The 18,998-nt window shown below is 40.1% G+C and overlaps 1 protein-coding gene across 1 annotated transcript; it reads right to left on the reverse strand.

Moving 5' to 3' along the window:
- Window positions 1-7,889: 7,889 nt before the first annotated feature.
- Window positions 7,890-17,232, reverse strand: gpatch2 (G patch domain containing 2). Its single transcript, XM_063001804.1, has 10 exons — window positions 17,183-17,232; window positions 14,987-15,664; window positions 14,709-14,773; window positions 13,768-13,941; window positions 13,375-13,421; window positions 13,209-13,276; window positions 12,992-13,025; window positions 12,797-12,861; window positions 12,526-12,614; window positions 7,890-11,672 (listed from the first exon to the last, which is right to left on the reverse strand). Exons 1-10 carry the CDS (start codon window positions 17,230-17,232, stop codon window positions 11,503-11,505), a joined length of 1,440 nt encoding a protein of 479 aa, XP_062857874.1. The 3' UTR covers window positions 7,890-11,502.
- Between the last annotated feature and the right edge of the window lie 1,766 nt (window positions 17,233-18,998).

The raw sequence follows: 18,998 nt of genomic DNA on the forward strand, positions 1-18,998 counted from the left end.
AGAGCGTCTGCTAAATGCAGAAAATGTAAATGTAAATGAACACGAAGTTTTCCTCCAACACGTATGTAAGGACTTTGACCAGACAGCAGGAGTCAATTTTGAAGCCATTTAACCTTTTTTTCTTCAGACATGGAGAGCTGTGTCTCAGTAGTAGTGAGACCTAGGGGTTATTTAGAGAGGGGGAGAAATCTGCAGTACCCAGTACAAGAAGAACATGGGGCTGTACTAAATACAGTCTATTAACAAGGCCCTTAAGTCCAGCTGAATTAGAAAATGTGATGTTTATTTGATTAATTCCTCTTTCATTGTTAATTGCTTTTTTCATTTGGGGCCAAACCGGTCACGCAAAAATCACTTCCATTGAAAACAAAAGATTATGCCAGATGCACTGTGACCCTGACCAGAATGAAGCAGTTGATAAAAATGAGATAAAAATGAAATATTTAAATATTTAATCACATTTCATAATGAGATTATTATCATAACGTGGTCCATTGCAGTATTGGATGGTTGGGTGTCTATATACACAAGTCTTATATTACACAAGTACAACCCCTGGCAAAAATTATGGAATCACCACTCTTGGAAGATGTTCTGTCAATTGTTTAATTTTGTAGAAAAAAAATAAATCACAGACATGCCACAAAACTATCATTTTTCAAAATGTCAACCTTCTGGCATTAAGAAACAATAAAAAAAAGAAACAAATATAATAGTTGTGGTCAGTCACAATTGCTTTTTTTAGATCAAGTAGAGGAAAAAAATATGGAATCACTCAAATCTGAGGAAAAAATTATGGAATCACTCTGTAATTTGCAGTTTAAAAACAAAACATCTGCAGCAGATTAGATTTGCTAATTATTCTTCAGTTTAAAAAGAGTGCTTACACCTCGGAGAGCTGTTGCACAAAGCAGATTGTCATGAATCATGGTTCCAACACAAGATATGTCAGTTGAAACAAATGAGAGGATTATAAAACTCCTTCAAGAAGATAAATCATTGTGGAATGTCGCAAAAGATGTTGGTTGTTCCCAGTAAGCCGTGTTTAAAATCTGGACCAAGTACAAACAAAATGGGAAGGTTGTAAAAGGGAAGCATACTGGTAGACCAAGTAAGACATCAAAGCATCAAGATAGAAAACAAAGCAATATGTCTTGAAAACAGAAAATGCACAACAAAACAAATGAGAAACAAGTGGCCGGAAAGTGGAGTCAATGTCTGTGACTGAACTGTAAGAAATCACCTAAAAGAAATGGGATTTACATACAGAAAAGCCAAACAAAAGCCATCATTAACACCTAAAAAGAAAAGAACAAGGTTAAAGTAGGCTAAAGAAAAGCAATCGTGGACTGTGGGTGACTGGATAAAAGTGATCTTCAGTGATGAATCGCGAATCTGCATTGGGCAAGGTGATGATGCTGGAACTTTTGTTTGGTGTCTGTCCAATGAAATTTATGAAAATAACTGCCTAAAGAAAACATGTTAATTTCCACAGTTGTTGATGATATGGGCCTGCATGTCGGGTAAAGGCACAGGGGAGATGGTCTTCAATAAATGCCAAAGTCCACATTGAAATTTTGGACGCTTTTCTTATTCCATCAGTTGAAAGGATGTTTGGTGATGATGACGACTTCATTTTTCAAGATGATAATGCATCTTGCCATAGGGCAAAGGACGTGAAAACTTTCCTTCAAGAAAACATATAATGTCAATGGCATGGCCTGCAAATAGTCCGGATCTCAATCCATTTGAAAATCTCTGGTGAAAATTGAAGAAAATGGTCAATGACAAGGTTCCAACCTGCAAAGCTGATCTGGCAACAGCAAGAGACAGTTGAAGGCAGATTGATGAAGAATACTGTTTGTCATTAGTTAACTCCATGCCTCAGAGAGTTTAAACCATTATAAAAGCCAGAGGTGGTGCAACAAAGTAATAATGGTGCAGTGTTTTCTAATGATTCCATCATTTTTTCCTCAGATTTGAGTGATTCCATATTTTTTTCCTCTACTTGATCTAAAAAAAAGCAATTGTGACTGACCACAACTATTATATTTGTTTCTTTTTTTATTGTTTCTTAATGCCAGAGGGTTGACAGTTTGAGAAATGATAGTTTTGTGGCATGTCTGTGATTTATTTTTTTTCTACAAAATTAAACAATTGAAAGAACATCTTCCAAGAGTGGTGATTCCATAATTTTTGCCAGGGGTTGTATATATTTGGCTGTGTCTAAGAGGGGAGGGGAAGGGGGGTGTCTGAGGAGCGTCACTACATTGCTCCCAGTGATTCCAGGGAAACCAGTCCCACCATGATCCTGACCTTGATAAGACTGTGGTAAAACATGAAAATAATAATGACAAAAATGCACACTTGGTGACTTCTCTGTGTTCATATAAATAGGGCTTGTTCCACTGTACATATTTTGAAGCACATTGAACAGTGCTCTTTTTTTCACAAAGCTTTAAAGAAAACCCACTGTGTGCAACACTGCTGATCATGAGACAAATAACGCGTAATCTCAATGCTTGAACCGGATGTCATCTGACTGTTGTAATTAAATATACAGGGTTGATGTTTATGGTGTTTTTAAAAGTGCATTTTCTTGTGTCATGTGTAAACAACCGAATCCCAAAAATTGGTTTACACTTGTTACCCTGCCACTATTATTACTGTTACGATAACTGTCCTCATATTTATGGTTACTGTTCATGTTCTTAGTAATTAGACGGCTTAATGTCCCATGTATTCATTATACAGTAATCTGGGTTAATACAGGATTTCAACACTGCATCTGTTGTGCAACACAAAGGTGAAGTCAAAAATGACTGGACATGCGAATATTTAATGGGGTAAAACCACAATAAAACAAACACATGCATGGTATCCAGGTATTTCAGGTAAGCAAACAGAACAACTTGTGATCCATATCAGTGTTTCCACAAAGCAGCATGCTATTGTTCATTATCAGATAATAGCATGGATAAGAGTGTGTTGTTCTGAGAGACTGGAGGCTAATTAGATGGAGTTTACCTTTACAGATTAGACAGTGTTTGTATATACACCAGCACTGACGTGATATACGCAGCAAGCACAAGATTAAAGGAACAGTTTACTTCCATTACATGTAATCAGCCAAGACTTACGTGTTTGGGGTCTAAAGTTTGATTTTTTAGTTTGGATCTGAAGATACACTGTATGGCTAAATGTATTGGACACCTGAACATGAGCCCATTCTGTCAAAAGAGCATTTGTATGGCCAAAGCACTGCAATCCAGAGCGTCCCTGCCTTACGCCCAGTATATGTTCTGTACAAGTAAACTTGAGGTAAAAGGAAAAATGTGTTCCATTTAGTTTTACCTCACTGACACTGCTGTTATTGTGTCTGCATTTATGCAAACCAGCATGGATCAGGATTGTGCTGACCAAAACTGTACAACAGCAACAGAAAGAAATGATAGCGTGAGCTACTTTTTCAAAGTCCATTTAAGCTGAGCTGATCTGTCAACTGTTAGTGCTGTTGTATTAAAATGTAAAAACAGCTCACATAACAGGGAGACTGAGTCATTGCAACACCTACTACCAAGTTCCAAATTGCCTTTTAAAGTAAGATGTACACCAGTTGTACTAAAAGGCAATGTTAAGTGACAGCTGGGGTGGCATAAAGAGACCGTTGGACTCTGGAGCAAAAAGAACACATTCTCTGCAGTGTTAAAGTACATGGACAAAGAAATGTGATTAAATCATACGGTCATAGACAATGAACAGTTGCCATGCAAAAGCAAAAACGCATTAAATGCCCGTCCAAAGCATGTGGACACCATGTGTAATTATTTCACTATTAAGTGTAATAAATTAATTCTATTGGGCGCATGGCTTGCGCAGCAGTGTAATACACCTATGAGCTTGGGTCTATCTGATTTCTCTTCCTTGCTGTTGAAACAGTGACCCCTGCTGTCTGCTCGAGTTTCTGACAGGAGTAGTAGAGAGCAGAACTCATAGCAAGCTTAGTGTGTTCTTGCTGTACGTCTCTCTGTGAGAATCCACTGCTGGCTGGTGTAAAGAAGCAGCCGGCAGTTTCACACAGGTGCTAGTCTGCGACTCTCCTCAGCCTGTTTCGGAGCAAAGCAGGCAGCAGAGGAATTGTAATAGGAAATTAATTGGAAGTAAGTAAATAAATAAAATAAAAATCAAATCAAATAAATGCTTCTAACTAGAGGTAGGAGAAAAATTGTGCGAATTTTGTCACACTTATTTTATGCAAACCAAAAATATGCTTTTGTTTTTGCATAAACTTTTGTGTTGAGTAAAAGTGTAAAACAAACATACAGTGGGGCCAAAAAGTATTTAGTCAGCCACTGATTGTGCAAGTTCTCCTACTTAGACAAAATGAGAAAAAAAAATCCAGGAAATCACATTGTAGGATTTTTAAAGAATTTATTTGTAAATTATGGTGGAAAATAAGTATTTGGTCAATAACAATAGTTCAACTCAATACTTTGTAACATGACCTTTGTTGGCAATGACAGAGGTCAAACGTTTCCTGTAAGTCTTCACCAGGTTTGCACACACTGTAGCTGGTATTTTGGCCCATTCCTCCATGCAGATCTCCTCTAGAGCAGTGATGTTTTGGGGCTGTTGCTGGGCAACACGGACTCCACAAATTTTCTATGGGGTTGAGGTCTGGAGACTGGCTAGGCCACTCCAGGACCTTGAAATGCTTTTTACGGAGCCACTCCTTTGTTGCCCGAGCGGTGTGTTTGGGATCATTGTCATGCTGGAAGACCCAGCCACGTTCCATCTTCAATGCTCTCACTGATGGAAGGAGGTTTTGGCTTAAAATCTCACGATACATGGCCCCGTTCATTCTTCCCTTAACACGGATCAGTCGTCCTGTCCCCTTTGCAGAAAAACAGCCCCAAAGCATGATGTTTCCACCCCCATGCTTCACAGTAGGTATGGTGTTTACTCAGCATTCTTCTTCCTCCAAACACGACGAGTTGAGTTTTTACCAAAAAGTTCCATTTTGCTTTCATCTGACCACATGATATTCTCCCAATCCTCTTCTGGATCATCCATAAGCTCTCTGGCAAACTTCAGACGGGCCTGGGCATGTACTGGCTTAAGCAGGGGGACACGCCTGGCACTGCAGGATTTGAGTCCCTCTCGACGTAGTGTGTTACTGATGATAGCCTTGGTACTTTGGTCCCAGCTCTCTGCAGGTCATTCATCAGGTCCCTCCGTGTAGTTCTGGGATTTTTGCTCACCGTTCTCATGATCATTTTGACCCCACGGGATGAGATCTTGACCCCAAGGGAGATTATCAATGGTCTTGTATGTCTTCCATTTTCTTACAATTGCTCCCACAGTTGATTTATTCACACCAACCTGCTTGCCTATTGTAGATTCACTCTTCTCAGCTTGGTGCAGGTCTATAATTTTCTTCCTGGTGTCCTTCGACAGCTCTTTGGTCTTGGCCATGGTTGAGTTTGGAGTCTGACTGTTTGAGGCTGTAAACAGGTGTCTTTTATACAGATAACGATGTCAAACAGGTGCCATTAATACAGGTAATGAGTGGAGGACAGAAGAGCTTCTTAAAGAAGAAGTCTGTGAGAGCCAGAAATCTTGCTTGTTTGTTATTGACCAAATACTTATTTTCCACCATCATTTACAAATAAATTCTTAAAAAATCCTACAATGTGATTTTCTGGATTTTTTTTTCTCATTTTGTCTCTCATAGTTGAAGTGTACCTATGATGAAAAATACAGACCTCTCTCATCTTTCTAAGTAGGAGAACTTGCACAATCAGTGGCTGACTAAATACTTTTTGACCCCACTGTAAAAGAAATGAAGGACTGATTAAGCGAAAAGACGTAAAAGAATGATGTATTAATAACTGTTAGGTTAAGAGGAGGACGCAAACATGAACAATGTGAAAGTACGTTTGATTAATTACAAAGACTTCCAACACTATTGTTTCTTCTTACACTAAGTGTTTCTTGATAGGTAACACACACACAGACACACTCCATCATAAGTACGACATTAAAGCCCCATTACTTTTGTAAACACTACAGGTGATAAGACTCAGACGACAGACTTCATCAAGTGCTGTTAAACACACATATCGCACTTATAGTGTCATTAATGACTGAGGAATTAAGTCTGTAGAAAAGCCATAAGGTCGTCGGTCCTGCGTGTGTGCAAACACAGATTTCATTCAGCGGATGTAGTTCAGTCACATCAGCTCGACTAACACACAAACACACACACACACACACATTGATGTTTCAATCTGCAACTGTTTTTTCTCTAAACATTTACTGTCATGGAAAACTTACACAATTGAGTTCAACATTTCATTAACTTGACATTCATTCAGATCATTCATTTATTCATTCATTTATTTTATTGTCCACTTTATCCTGGTCAGGTATACACACACACATAGGGCAATTCTAAGTAGCTTAAACTAACCTGACTGCATGTCTGGACCCTGGATGCACGGCCAGGGAATCAAACCCAGGTCCTTCTTGCTGTGAGGGGACAGCACTACCCACTGTGCCACTGGGCCGCCCTATGATTAATTCTGTGGTGTAAAAAGTTTTATAATGCTATTTATTTATGTGGCATGGCATTATCTAGATGTTATTATTGCCTACAGCTGGTGTCCATATAAACAGGGGGAGTTCGACTGCACTCGTGTCAGATGTAATCCAAGAAGCACATATAAAAAAAAGTCTGCAAAAAATAAGAAGCTGCTGGGTTGTATTCCTTTCTAGCACGGCTTGTTTGACAAAGCTTGTTCTAGCATCAGAGAAAACATAACTGGAAATATGGGGACATTATCAGAGGAAGAGGGTTTGCATTATAGGGTGCAATGGGTCCTGCACAACTGCTTCATGTTTCATGGTTGTTTCCACCACACCATACCTATAAGAAACATTGTGTGAGTGATGGCCAGTGATAGCTCAGTGGTTAAGGTACTGGACTAGTAAACAGAAGGTTGATGGTTCAAGCCCCGCCACCACCAAGTTGCCACTGTTGGGTCCCTGAGTGAGACCCTTAACCCTCAATTGCTCATCGTGTTCAGCTCATTGTGTAAGTCGCTTTGGATAAAAGCGTCTGCTAAATGCTGAAAATGTAAATGTAAATGATGGCAGAATCTGTGGTTTGAAGACATCCTTTGGCTTTCTCTAAATACAAATCAGTCCAGAAAATATTAGGCCCTATTACTTTGGATTGCTGCTCAGGGGACCAGGCTTTGTGCTTCTTACATTAAGTCATGTATCTTCAGGCTATGGCTTTAAATTTTGGCTTTGTTAAGCTCCTGATGTATTTTGTTGTTGTTAAGACTGGATCACAGAGAAGCTCAATCTACTCTGTGGGTACTTCAGTTTAGTATCGACCCTGTAAAGGGGCGTCTGTACCATGCTTCCATTTGTGACCGCTGTTCCACTTTGTTAATGCAGTTTGTTCACATTGTAAATCCTGGTGACTGTTATAAACAGTTCATTACAGTAGCTTTTACTATCGCTTATAAATGCAGCGTTGAGTTCAACCGCTCACCTGAAGCTGCTGCTTTTGCTACATAATATTTTGGGTGTTTTTTTAACTCTTTGGCTCGATCCGCCCGTAGCACATACGTTTCATGGCTGATTCATGTTTTTGTTGACTGTAAAGTAGCTTGAAATGGTAAAAATGTGTTACATAAATAAAGACCAACTACAGCATTACGATGAGGGTGAAAGGGAAGGTGACTTTCTGTATTTGAAGTAAAGACAAAGCTACAGTTACTACAGTGTTGGTAGAATTTCTGTCTATTGCTGTATAAACACCATTTCCAGAAAAGTTGGGACATTTTGTAAAATGCAAGAAAAAGCAGAATCTGTGATTTGTTCATTCTCTTGATCATTTATTTAACTGACAAAAGAAAGTAAACGATTTGTTACAATCAATTTTTCAATCAATTTTTTCACTTCATTGTATTTTGCAAATATAAACACATTTATAATCTGATGCCTGCAACACAGTCCAAAAAGTTGAGACAGAAGCTTGTTTATTTTTGTCAGTACTTGCTTGACACGAGACTTCAGCTGCTCCATGGGTCACCATTGTCTGATTGTTCTCTTATTGATTGCAGTCAGGCCAGTCAAGCACACGTACTCGGTCTACAAAGCCGCATTGCTAAAATTGTGCAGAATGAGGCCTGGCATCATCCTGATGAAATAACCATGGACTTCCCAAGAAAAAAAACATCACCTTGATGGCAGCATGTGTCCTTCTAAAATTCCAGTTTATGCCTCTTCACACATATATACTGGGGTTAGACTGGATGGTCCTTTTTAGACACAGAGAACTCGACATCTGTTTGTAAGGGAGCATTTATTTTTTTAAAGGGTGATAAGGTTGTTGGATATATTGTTCTTTGAATAATGTGTGATTTTTACTTGTTTTCTCTTTGTGTGTCGTTTGGTTTTAACATCTGATTTTATTTCTTGTGACAAATCTTCAAAAACACATGCAATCAGAAAGGGGGCTAATACTTATTCAGGGCACTGCAGATAGATAAACTGTACTTCTAATTATCAGACAAGAAACATCTGACACCCGTTTCAAAGCTCTTTATCACTTCCTCTACATGAATTTAGAACCAGATTCCACCCATTTCATTATGATCAAGTTCAAAACATCCATGGAGACCTTTATGCACCAAGAGTAAGAGTAAAAGTGGGGGACAGGACGAAAATATCACAATACACTGACGTTATTTTCATTTTGATACTTTGGTTGAACAACAAACCAGTAAAATCACAGAGCCAAATAAAACAAAAATAAGAAAAAAAAACTTCCATAATGAACAAAGCATGTGTTGTGATGATGTGATTTCCATGATGCTCTGCATAAAAAAGGCATTGTGAAAAAATATTTTAATATTACCCACTGCTGTGTCAGTACTGATCTGCAATTAGAATATGGTCAAAAAGTATATGGACACCCCTGCTAGTTACTAAATTCAGGTGTTTCAACCACACCCATTGCTAACAGGAGTATGTTTCCAATTAAAAGACTGGAACCCTGTTCCACAAAGTGAGCTCCTGCACAGATCCCTGAGCTGTTGTTGCTCCTAGATGCTTGAACTACATGATAAAATCATATCACAGGCACAATGACCCATTCATTCTACTTCTAAAGTTCATCTAAGGAGAATGCATATCTGTATGCATGTTGGCAAAAGGGGGTGTCTATATTCGTTTGGTCTTGTGTGTACAATACAGTGGTCCTAAATTCTAGGGTCCCTCCTACATTTATCAAACCATCATCAGGCTAAAAACCTAAATGTTGCAAGTTCATGCAAGTTTATGGACTATATGCTTTTTGAGCAAACATGTCCCCACTGGCCAACATCAGGCAGACCTCAGATGGGGCTTGCGTGGACCTACTGTGGGCTGATTTTGGGCAGTGCAGGCCAAGGCAAAAGCAAACAAAAGTAAAAACGATTTACCAATTAGCAAATTCTCATGGGCACCTCATTGGCCTGTACAGATCCAGAGCAGACCAGTTTTCAGATGTAGCCATTTCTTCATTTAAAAAAAAATCGTCCATATTTAAATAAAACAAAAAGACCATGAAATAAATCTTAAAACATCATCTCTCTAGATTGTGGGACTAAACCCGTTGAACCACAAATCTGGCAACCCTGACAGATACAGATACCAACATCAAGACGAAAGTTATGACAAGGCTACAGCATTTTGCATAACCAGGGTCACTCAAGCACACACTGGCTGCCCCACTTGGCTGCCTTCTCATTTAAAAACCTAACAGATATTTAAAAAAACTGGTTTGACAAGGCAGGTCTTTCACAGCCTTACAACACTGGTCAGACGTACAGGAGTGAAATGATTGAGGCGAGCCTTCATATTTAATTTTAGTCGTGCCGAAGCTCAGTTAAGTCAGGGGGTTTCAACCAGTGGAGTGGCCAAGTCTACAGTTCATTTAGCAGACTAAAGAAGACTAAAACTGCAGAGAACCCTGCCCTATATATCCAATAGTACAAGCGGCAAAAATATCTGGACTGCATTTTACAGACAAGCGTCTCGTTTAGGTGTCCACTGAACAGAGCTGCTGAATTGGATGCATCTTCTATTTTATTAATACTTTGCCAACATGCAGGCCAATAAATGGAAGAATCATAGCGCAGCTTTCTCTGTGTGTCAAGCCGTGTTTTTTACCTGTCGATTCGGGACCAAAACATGCCATAATGTTTAAATGAAAAACTTGGCAAAGACATTTTTCCGGCAAAAAACAATCCAGACTATCAGCCAAAACATTAGGACCACCCCTCCAAAATGGGCTTGGACGGCGCACGTGAGGGTGAGAGATCTGTTAAATGTCATTTGGGATAATTGTAGTTGCTCCTAGTTTACGGGCTAAGAGCAAATATGAGCAGCACAAAAACTTGGATTGAAGTATCTCAAAATAACAAGGCTGGCTCACAGGCAGCAACAAGCTATTGATGCCAGAGGAGATGAAAGTTATGATGTCCGGTACGGACCAACAGACCATCTTGGAGAACATTTTAATCTTTGTGATGAGATGTTTTCATGTGAGCTCATGCTAACTCATGTCCACTGTTAAAGGCCTCTATAATGAGCAGGCAGAAATGGAACTGGCCATCTGATCTGAGCTGTTTTGAAAGCATATTAAATGGGTGTTCCTAATGTTCTGGCTCATCTCAAAAGAATGTTTTAGGACATGATGGCCGAACGTATGCAGAAACCATCTCAAAAAACATCAACCAGGTAATGAACGAAGCAGCCTGAATATATTCGACACAAACACAAGCTCAAAGATTTATGACAAGCTGCGACTCGGACATGATCACAAATCATATGATGAGTGAACAGAAACTCAAATGTCTATTGAAAACTGTATTCATGAAATGCATTAGCATGCATAACATGTGTAATGGTGGTTATATTACTGGGCTTTTTCAAGGGCTCGTTTATTCCTATTATCCCATTAAAAAGCCAAGATTCAAATTTGACAGATGTTTGAAGGAGCCGAGCAAAGTGGGCACCAGTCCAAACAGGTTAAAACCCCCTGATTTAAGCAAACAGGTTTACATGTAGTTACGCAGCAGGTCTGTACTCAGAAAAAACTAAGATTTGGCAGCCTACTCGAATTGGAACACAGCCTGTGTAAGTGGCGAATAGACTTGATTAAAAACACAAAACAGTACAATGAACCTTAGTTGGCATACAGATATGACACTGTGGCTGGGTGGGGGTGTGCAGAAGGAATACTCCACTGGAACATTTGCCTGTTCCTGGTTCTTGTGGCCGGTTCTATTCATATTTCTAGTCCAGTATCATCTTTCCATTAGTGCATTGGCCGTCTCCGACTTACTGCTGCCCCCTGCTGGGAGACAACGCCTTTACAACAGGCGGCTCCGAGTCTCTAGGTCTCTTTAACATGGTTCTAACACTCTCAGAGTCTTTGTCTCAGTTAAAGCCAAGCCCGGCATTCTTGGGCCTCTGTGTGGACCGGATTGGCTCAGTGATACCCCGGCCCTCAGGGCCCAGGCCCATGCCCGGGCACCAGCCCATGCTCTGAAGCATCCGGTTGCCAACATTTGTATCTGGGATGGGCGGTACGCCCTCTCCTACTACACCTGGGAGAGAAAGAAAGAAACATTAGTGGTGATACAGTGACTGATAAATCCAGCACAAGGGCAGCATGTTCCTCTCAATTTAGTCATTTCCAATTCCCAATTGTAATTCCATTGCAGGTAGCAACCCCGCTGACTGACAGAGCTGCAGTCTATCACACACGTGGGTCCTTATGGAGAGTCACGCTATGCCTTATGTAAATCATCCACCATTCATGCAGATGTTTCGACCACACAGCAGAGGTCACATTTCCGCAGCAACAATTAAACCCCTGCAGTCAGGTTGGTAGCACGTTTAATTGTAACAAATTAACACTGGAATGGAATAACTGCTTCTTTCACTGCCAAAGGAAGTTGCTTCCTTTTAGAACCGGATTTGAAGATCACAAGTGGAAGGTGAATGAAAAAATGACCCTGTGAACTCTTCACCCCTCAGCTTAGGCGGATGGACAGGTTAAGCTGCTTAGCACCATCACTGTTTTGGCAGGAATTGATGCGCTCTAATAAGGTAACAGGATTGTCGTGATCCTCCTTGTATTACCACTGATCTGATTCCACATTTCAGTAGAATTAAACAAATAATAATGTTTGTGGCAGGTCAACCTATCAGAAACATCTTTATACCGACCAGCGGTGGATTTATTCAAAGAATCTCAGCATGTACAGAAGACCACACTACTTTCTCCGTATTCTTCCACCACTTGTGCTGGCACCTTAACCAAACAGTTGAAGTAGTTGCAGAAGCAGCAGCAAGGCGACTCCCCCTTCAAATCTCTCCTCCATCTGTCAACGCTAACTGTGTCTGCTGAGTGCCCAGCCAGGCAGGTAGCACCCAAAACTACATTGTGTAACTTACCTGTGGACAAGGGAGCACCTAAAGGTGCAGCTTTCCGCCTTCTTTTGACATCCCCAGTACACAATGAGCCCAGGTGACCACTTGTCTGCCTGTACACACACACACATACAATTCAAACAGGTGTCAATTTTTGTATAATGTGCACAATGTAGAAACACTCATTAGTCTCAATACTCTATAGTCATTTATTTACTTTAATGAGTCCAAAACACCACTGCACAATGAAACACTGCATTTATTTAAGGCTGAGGGCCAAAAATTGGCTGATTACCTGCTAGCAGTCTTTAGCGAGCAGCTTCTCCGGTGCCCTCGGTCAGCTCTGGAATCCCAGTGGCACTGCAAACACAGAACAAGTATAAAAACACAATGTACATTCCATAAACATAACAGGGGCGTACAGTATGTACTACTTACTCCTTACTATTTACAGCACACACAAACACACACACACACAATACTGGCTCACCTGATCACGTCTTGAACCAGGACCAAACCAGGGCCTAAAACAAAAAAAGAGTTATGTGTTGTTGATTATGAGTAAGAACAGACACAAACAAATCAGTGAGGAAAACAAAACCCCAATTCACAGTCCATCATACACATGTTACAGTGGCTGGTGGCTCTTTTCGACCAGCATGAGGGTGGTGCATGCACCAAACATAATTATGGAATATAATACGCACTCGTGAGCGTGAGGTTCGTGGGATATTCGAGGCAATCTCTCAGCACATCCCGCCACCTGAGAGGAACCCTAAACAACCAAAAAAAACAATGGGGGGATTAGAAAGCGAAACAAAAAGAAAAGTACTAAAGAACTAACAGCAGAGTCATAGAATAAAGCACACGAACCTGAGACTGCTGCAGAGACGCCTGCCGAGCCAACCTGGCCTGAAACCCTGCACACACACACACACACATAAAAAGTGAATGCTTTAAAAGAGTGGCTCTTACACTGTGGTCCTAGCACCACTAATGGAGCTTAAACCTGACCCTGGTGTAGGTGGTTCTCCTGATGACCTGATGAAACATGCAGAAGGTGGAGTGATTTTTAAAAATTTTGCTCTAGGTGCGAAGAATTTAACCAAGTGACCCTGAACAGGACAAAGCAGTGAGCGAAATGAAGGAAAACAAACAGCCACACCAATGAACATTGTGTGTGTGTGTGTGTGTGTGTGTGTGTGTGTGTGTGTGTGTGTGTGTGTGTGTGTGTGTGTGTGTGTGCGCGCACATGTGCTTTCCTACCTCGCTGTGCTCCCTGGGACATGAGTGGAAAGGCCCCGGTAAGGATGCTATTAAACACAGGGTCGTTAAGATCCAGCTCGTTAGAATCTCTGTCCCACCATGGAACCACACCAGCAATCCCACAAGCTCCGCCCACCTCTCCTTCATAAAACCAATCACTTTGTTCATCGTCACCTTGGAAACAAATAAATAGCATGCATTATAAAAGGACATTAAAGACTTTTGTTATTTTAAGTTCTTTTGTAAATGTATGATGAATTTTCTGAAAACCTTCTGTATAAAATAACACCGTGATCAATAACATGGCCTCATCATTTATCATTGGTGATTAGGATTGATTACAACTGATGGCTTTCTGTGTTTTCATGTAAATAGGGCTAGTTGGGCTGCATTTGTTTTAAAATACATACAACAATTCTCAAAGCCAGGAACAAAACCCAAGTAGCCTTATTATGAAATTTGGACCAGCAGAAATTTTGGACCACCAAAAAACAGGTCAGTCATGAACTTAGAAGCTGCTGAACCATGGGTGACAATATCCACAGTCAAGTGAGCTTTACATCAGCCAGATATACAGGAGAACAAAAAGTAACATACAGAAAGTCAGACACACAGACAGGCCTATAAGAAGAGATATACAGAGGGATGTAACGACAGACAGACCAATAAAGACACAGGCAGATATACAGACAGACAGACAGACATTAAGAGCAATTTATATACAGACATACTGAAATGAAGAGAAAGATATATATAGATAGATGACAGATAGAGAGACGGCTATAAGAAGAGACAGACATACAGAAACAGAGACAGACAGACAGATAGGTAGATATACATACAGACCAATATAAATAGACAGACTAATATAGAGAGAGACGGATATACAGACTAGAAAACAGACTGAAATAAAGAGAAAGATAGACAGGTCAAGTGAATACCTTGTCTTCCTTCATCATTGGTGAACAGACCTCCATCACTACTGTTGCTCACACTGCTGGTTTCACTGTGATCACACACACACACACACACACACACACACACACACACACACACACACACACACACACACACACACACACACACACACACACACACACACACACACACACACACACGGGAAGACATGATATAAACTGTTGTATGATCAGCTTAAAAACAGAATAAAGAAAACTGATAATCATGATTTTGTCAGCTTTTGATCATCAAAATCAACCACCTGTCACTCATGTCTTCATCCGTGCCCTTGTGCTCCTCAAAGTCCATTTTCTCCTTCCCCGATAGCCCCGCCTCCTCACTCTCCACGACCACACCCTCATCTGTGGCATCCAGCGCCAGCCGGTGTGCCAGCGCCAGCTTCCTTATCTTCACCCTTCCCTTGTTTACTGTGTCGTTCACTTTCCCCTCTTCCATGTTCACCCCTGCTTCTTCCCCACTGACCCCAGCTGGTTTGGTAGAGAACTCCGGCGGCGGATCGATGGCCATGCGCTTTACTTTGCGCCGCCTGCGTAAACTCCGGTTGGCATCTACGATGCCCACAAGGTCCTCGTGCCATTGAGGCCGTTTGCCCCGTTTGGCACCAAGCTGTTCGTCTGAGTCACTGTGGTTAGCATTAGCGTTGGAGCTGGAGGAGAGGCGTGTTTCTCTGTGTTCGTCCATGCTGGAGTCCGAGGCATGGCTCGTGTGAGACAGGGTGTGGCACGGTGCAGTTCTGGTGCTGTTTTCCGATCGCCGCTTCCTGCCCCAGCGCTTACGAGCGTGCCGTTTGAGTGGCCTTCCTGCAGGCAGGGCGAGGTCAAGGCTGGCACTGCATCCGCCACCACGAGCCTGCTCTGAACTCTCCTCCAGTGCCGACACCAGGTCATGAACCAGCTCGTCCATCGTCCGACCAAAGTGCCTGAAAAAAAGAAGATGACAAAGAATAATAATTTTTTTTTATATTTTAGTTACAATACAAAAACAATAGCGAGCAGGTTACTGTTGTTTAATTTGCTTAGTTTATAGATGGTACCTAAAAGTACAGCTGAAGTCAAACGTTTACATTTTCCTCAGTGGCATGAGGCAAAAAGCTTTTATTTGTTTGTCCAAAAAAAAAAAAAATCATAAGTTTATTGCAGGTTGTAACAAAATCTGCTGGGTCAGAAGTGTATACAGAGCACCTTACAAACTAGATACGATACTTTACACCTTCCAAAAGCTTCAAATCGTTAGGCACTCCACCATGTAGAACTGGTTTTGACCTCAACCTAATTTGTTTTTTGGTGCAGACCCAACTTCTTAGTACAGTCCACATATTTTCAAGTCAGATTTGGCTATTTCAGAATGATGATTTTGTTGTCTTTCTTTATTTCATGAGTTCCACTGGTAGCAAAATGGCCCAGGAGCATAAAACTACCACCATCATGCTTTACAGTCGTGTTTGAACGCCTTACCTTTTACAATAAAAACTCTCCTCCAAAAGGCTTTTCGTTCTCTGATCAGCGACAAATTTTTGTCTTTAAAGGCTCCCAAAGTCAACAAGGAATTAGGAGGCTATGCCACTAAGTTGAATCACATTATAGAACTATCTAGACCACTTAATACTGAATGTTATACGTTCAGAAAACCCACATTAAACATAAAAAATTATCAAAATGGGTTTTTCTACCTTGGCAAAAAAAAAACCACTGTTCCATGTTCTTCGTACTTACAAATTGTGGGACCTAAAGTTTCTATGAAATGGTTTCTGTCAACATGAAGAGTCTTCTAGCTCCATCAAATTAAAAAAATATAAAAGTACTCAAAGTTTTCTTTGCTTTTTGACAGAGTAGGATGTAATTCAATTAAGTATTCATATAAAAACAAGAGTTACAGGGCAGGACACGGTCCCTACAAGTGTATGCAAACGTTTGACTTTTTCTGTACAGAAATGAGGCCGAATCCCAAATCACTACACACGTAGGATATAAAATAATGCTTTATAGACACTATATAGTGCACTTTATGTATAATAATGTAGATATTTAAGATTTAGCCAGGAATAAACACGGTTAGATCGAATGACCCAATTTACCAGTTACTTTACCAGATTATACATTTTATTTACCGATTCTGGGGGTAAAAATGAATACAACTAATAACTACAAACTATAATGCTTTAAAATATCGGTCGTACCGAGTTGACTCGTCAAATCTGAATGTAAAAACACTGACATACAAAAGACAACAAAATGGCTAACAAGAACCCAAAACGAGCCGTATTACAAACAAGTACCTTATCAATGCATAGTGCACTACCTAGGCTCCAAAGATCATTACTTCACTCCCTATTTAGTGCCCAAACGTAGCACCTACGTGGTGATTTGTATTACGGTCCCAGACTGAACCCAAGTGCTTTTTCAATTAAAATAAATAAATATAAAAACTGAACATTTACCAGCTGGTTCCCGCTTTACCAAAGTTCTTTATCCCAGCCGCACGGAACATGAACCCCCCCCAAAATACTATTAGTACTCAAATTGGGGAAAAAATAAAAGAACCGGTTGGAGCAAGGGGGCCACCATAGTGGCTAACATTAAAAACCAGACACGGACTGTAAAAATAAAAGCAGCAGAGACTGCAGTTTCCAAAATAAAAGCCCTCATAAACTATACAAAATACGAAATAAAATACTCCACAATAAATACAAATATTAAGTGTATCAACACTGTGACATAAACATTCAAACATGAATAAAAACGCTTGATTAATAAATTAAGAAAGAAATTAGCTTGTTAAAATTACAGTTTGTACATTTCTTTATAATAGTATTGTGAATTAAAATGTAAGTTCTTCATAGCATGCATTTTAATAAGCCAAACATAAGCTGTTCATTTTGTTACAGAATAAAAAATGAACGACTGATATGTAAATAAATTATACAAAACATATGATGAACATTTAGTTTGTAATATTTAAAAATCTAAAAATGTAATACAGTATATTTAGGCCATTAGGTGGCATAAGTGCAATTAAAATCAAAGGAATATTTTTTCCTCTCTCTTTCCCTTCATGCCAGTCAGTGTTTAGAGGAATGTGTTGTGTCTGCATGTTAAGGGTTGGACGTCTCTGTTACTGGATGTGGGACAGGGTCACTGCTTCCGTCAGAAATTGCTTTGGACTGTGAGCCACATGCTTAGGAAGTCAGCAGTCCTGTCAATTAAATTTACCCCCCTCAGGTTACTGGACACACACACACACAAAATCAGACTACTGCCCCTTCCCCAAGTAAATATAGTACATATGCACACTACTTACCATCTAAAGAGCACACAACACACAACTCATGGAGCATGGAGGAAAAGATTTATCACTTTATCACATCTATCACTCTGTCTATTACTTAATGGTTTCTCCTGAGAGGCATCATCCTTCTTTATTTCCTGGCCCTTTACTTTCTGGTGGATCTTTCTGTACAGAATCTAATGGACAGTTTATTGGAGCAGAAGTAATCTGGCAACCTGTCTGACCCTAAACTATGGACCCAGAGGATGTGGATGAGTGTAAAAGAGAATTTAAACTCTTGGATGATTTTCAGAATGATGGAGATCCCACAGACTCCAGCTGGTTTTGGGTAAAGTGTTGTTTGTTTTACACGAATGCCCATGCTGCATGAACCTTCATGATTTGCATGTGTGTGGATAAAAGCTCTAAACAACCTGAGCTGTTTATGTATACAGGTAGAGACAAAAGCAAGATTATAATTTAATGCCTTCTCAATTTTTCCCACCCACACTGGTCTTTACACCAGCCATCAACAGATTCATTCAGACAGCCTAAGCATGTATAGATGACTATGCTTCTCTTTATGTATCCATCCTTAACTTCTAGCACATCAGCCAGAGAGTAGGAGTCTCAGGGATGAATTGAAATACCAAGTGCAAGCCAGGTCCTCTTGTCAAACATCACTGCCTGAACTCACAATTGCTTGATTGACTGAATCGGCTAAAATACTTTCAGACACAATTCTAATTCCTATAGCAACAAAAGATCAACTTCAGTTTACAAAGATGTCCAACCAGCTCATGTATGGGTGTCCATATACTTTTGTCATTACAGTATATTTTCTTAGGGATGAAAATGTTACTTCTGTAAAAGGCTTGCTATTAAAAAAAATCTAAGAACTTTATAACTATCTTTGTTGTTTTGTAGATGACATGCTAAAAAGAAGTGCCAATCCAAATGTCCATATTTGCATAGGTTTGCATTTAGGG

Source organism: Trichomycterus rosablanca, chromosome 9 (assembly GCF_030014385.1).
Source record: "Trichomycterus rosablanca isolate fTriRos1 chromosome 9, fTriRos1.hap1, whole genome shotgun sequence".
Lineage (NCBI taxonomy): Eukaryota > Metazoa > Chordata > Actinopteri > Siluriformes > Trichomycteridae > Trichomycterus > Trichomycterus rosablanca.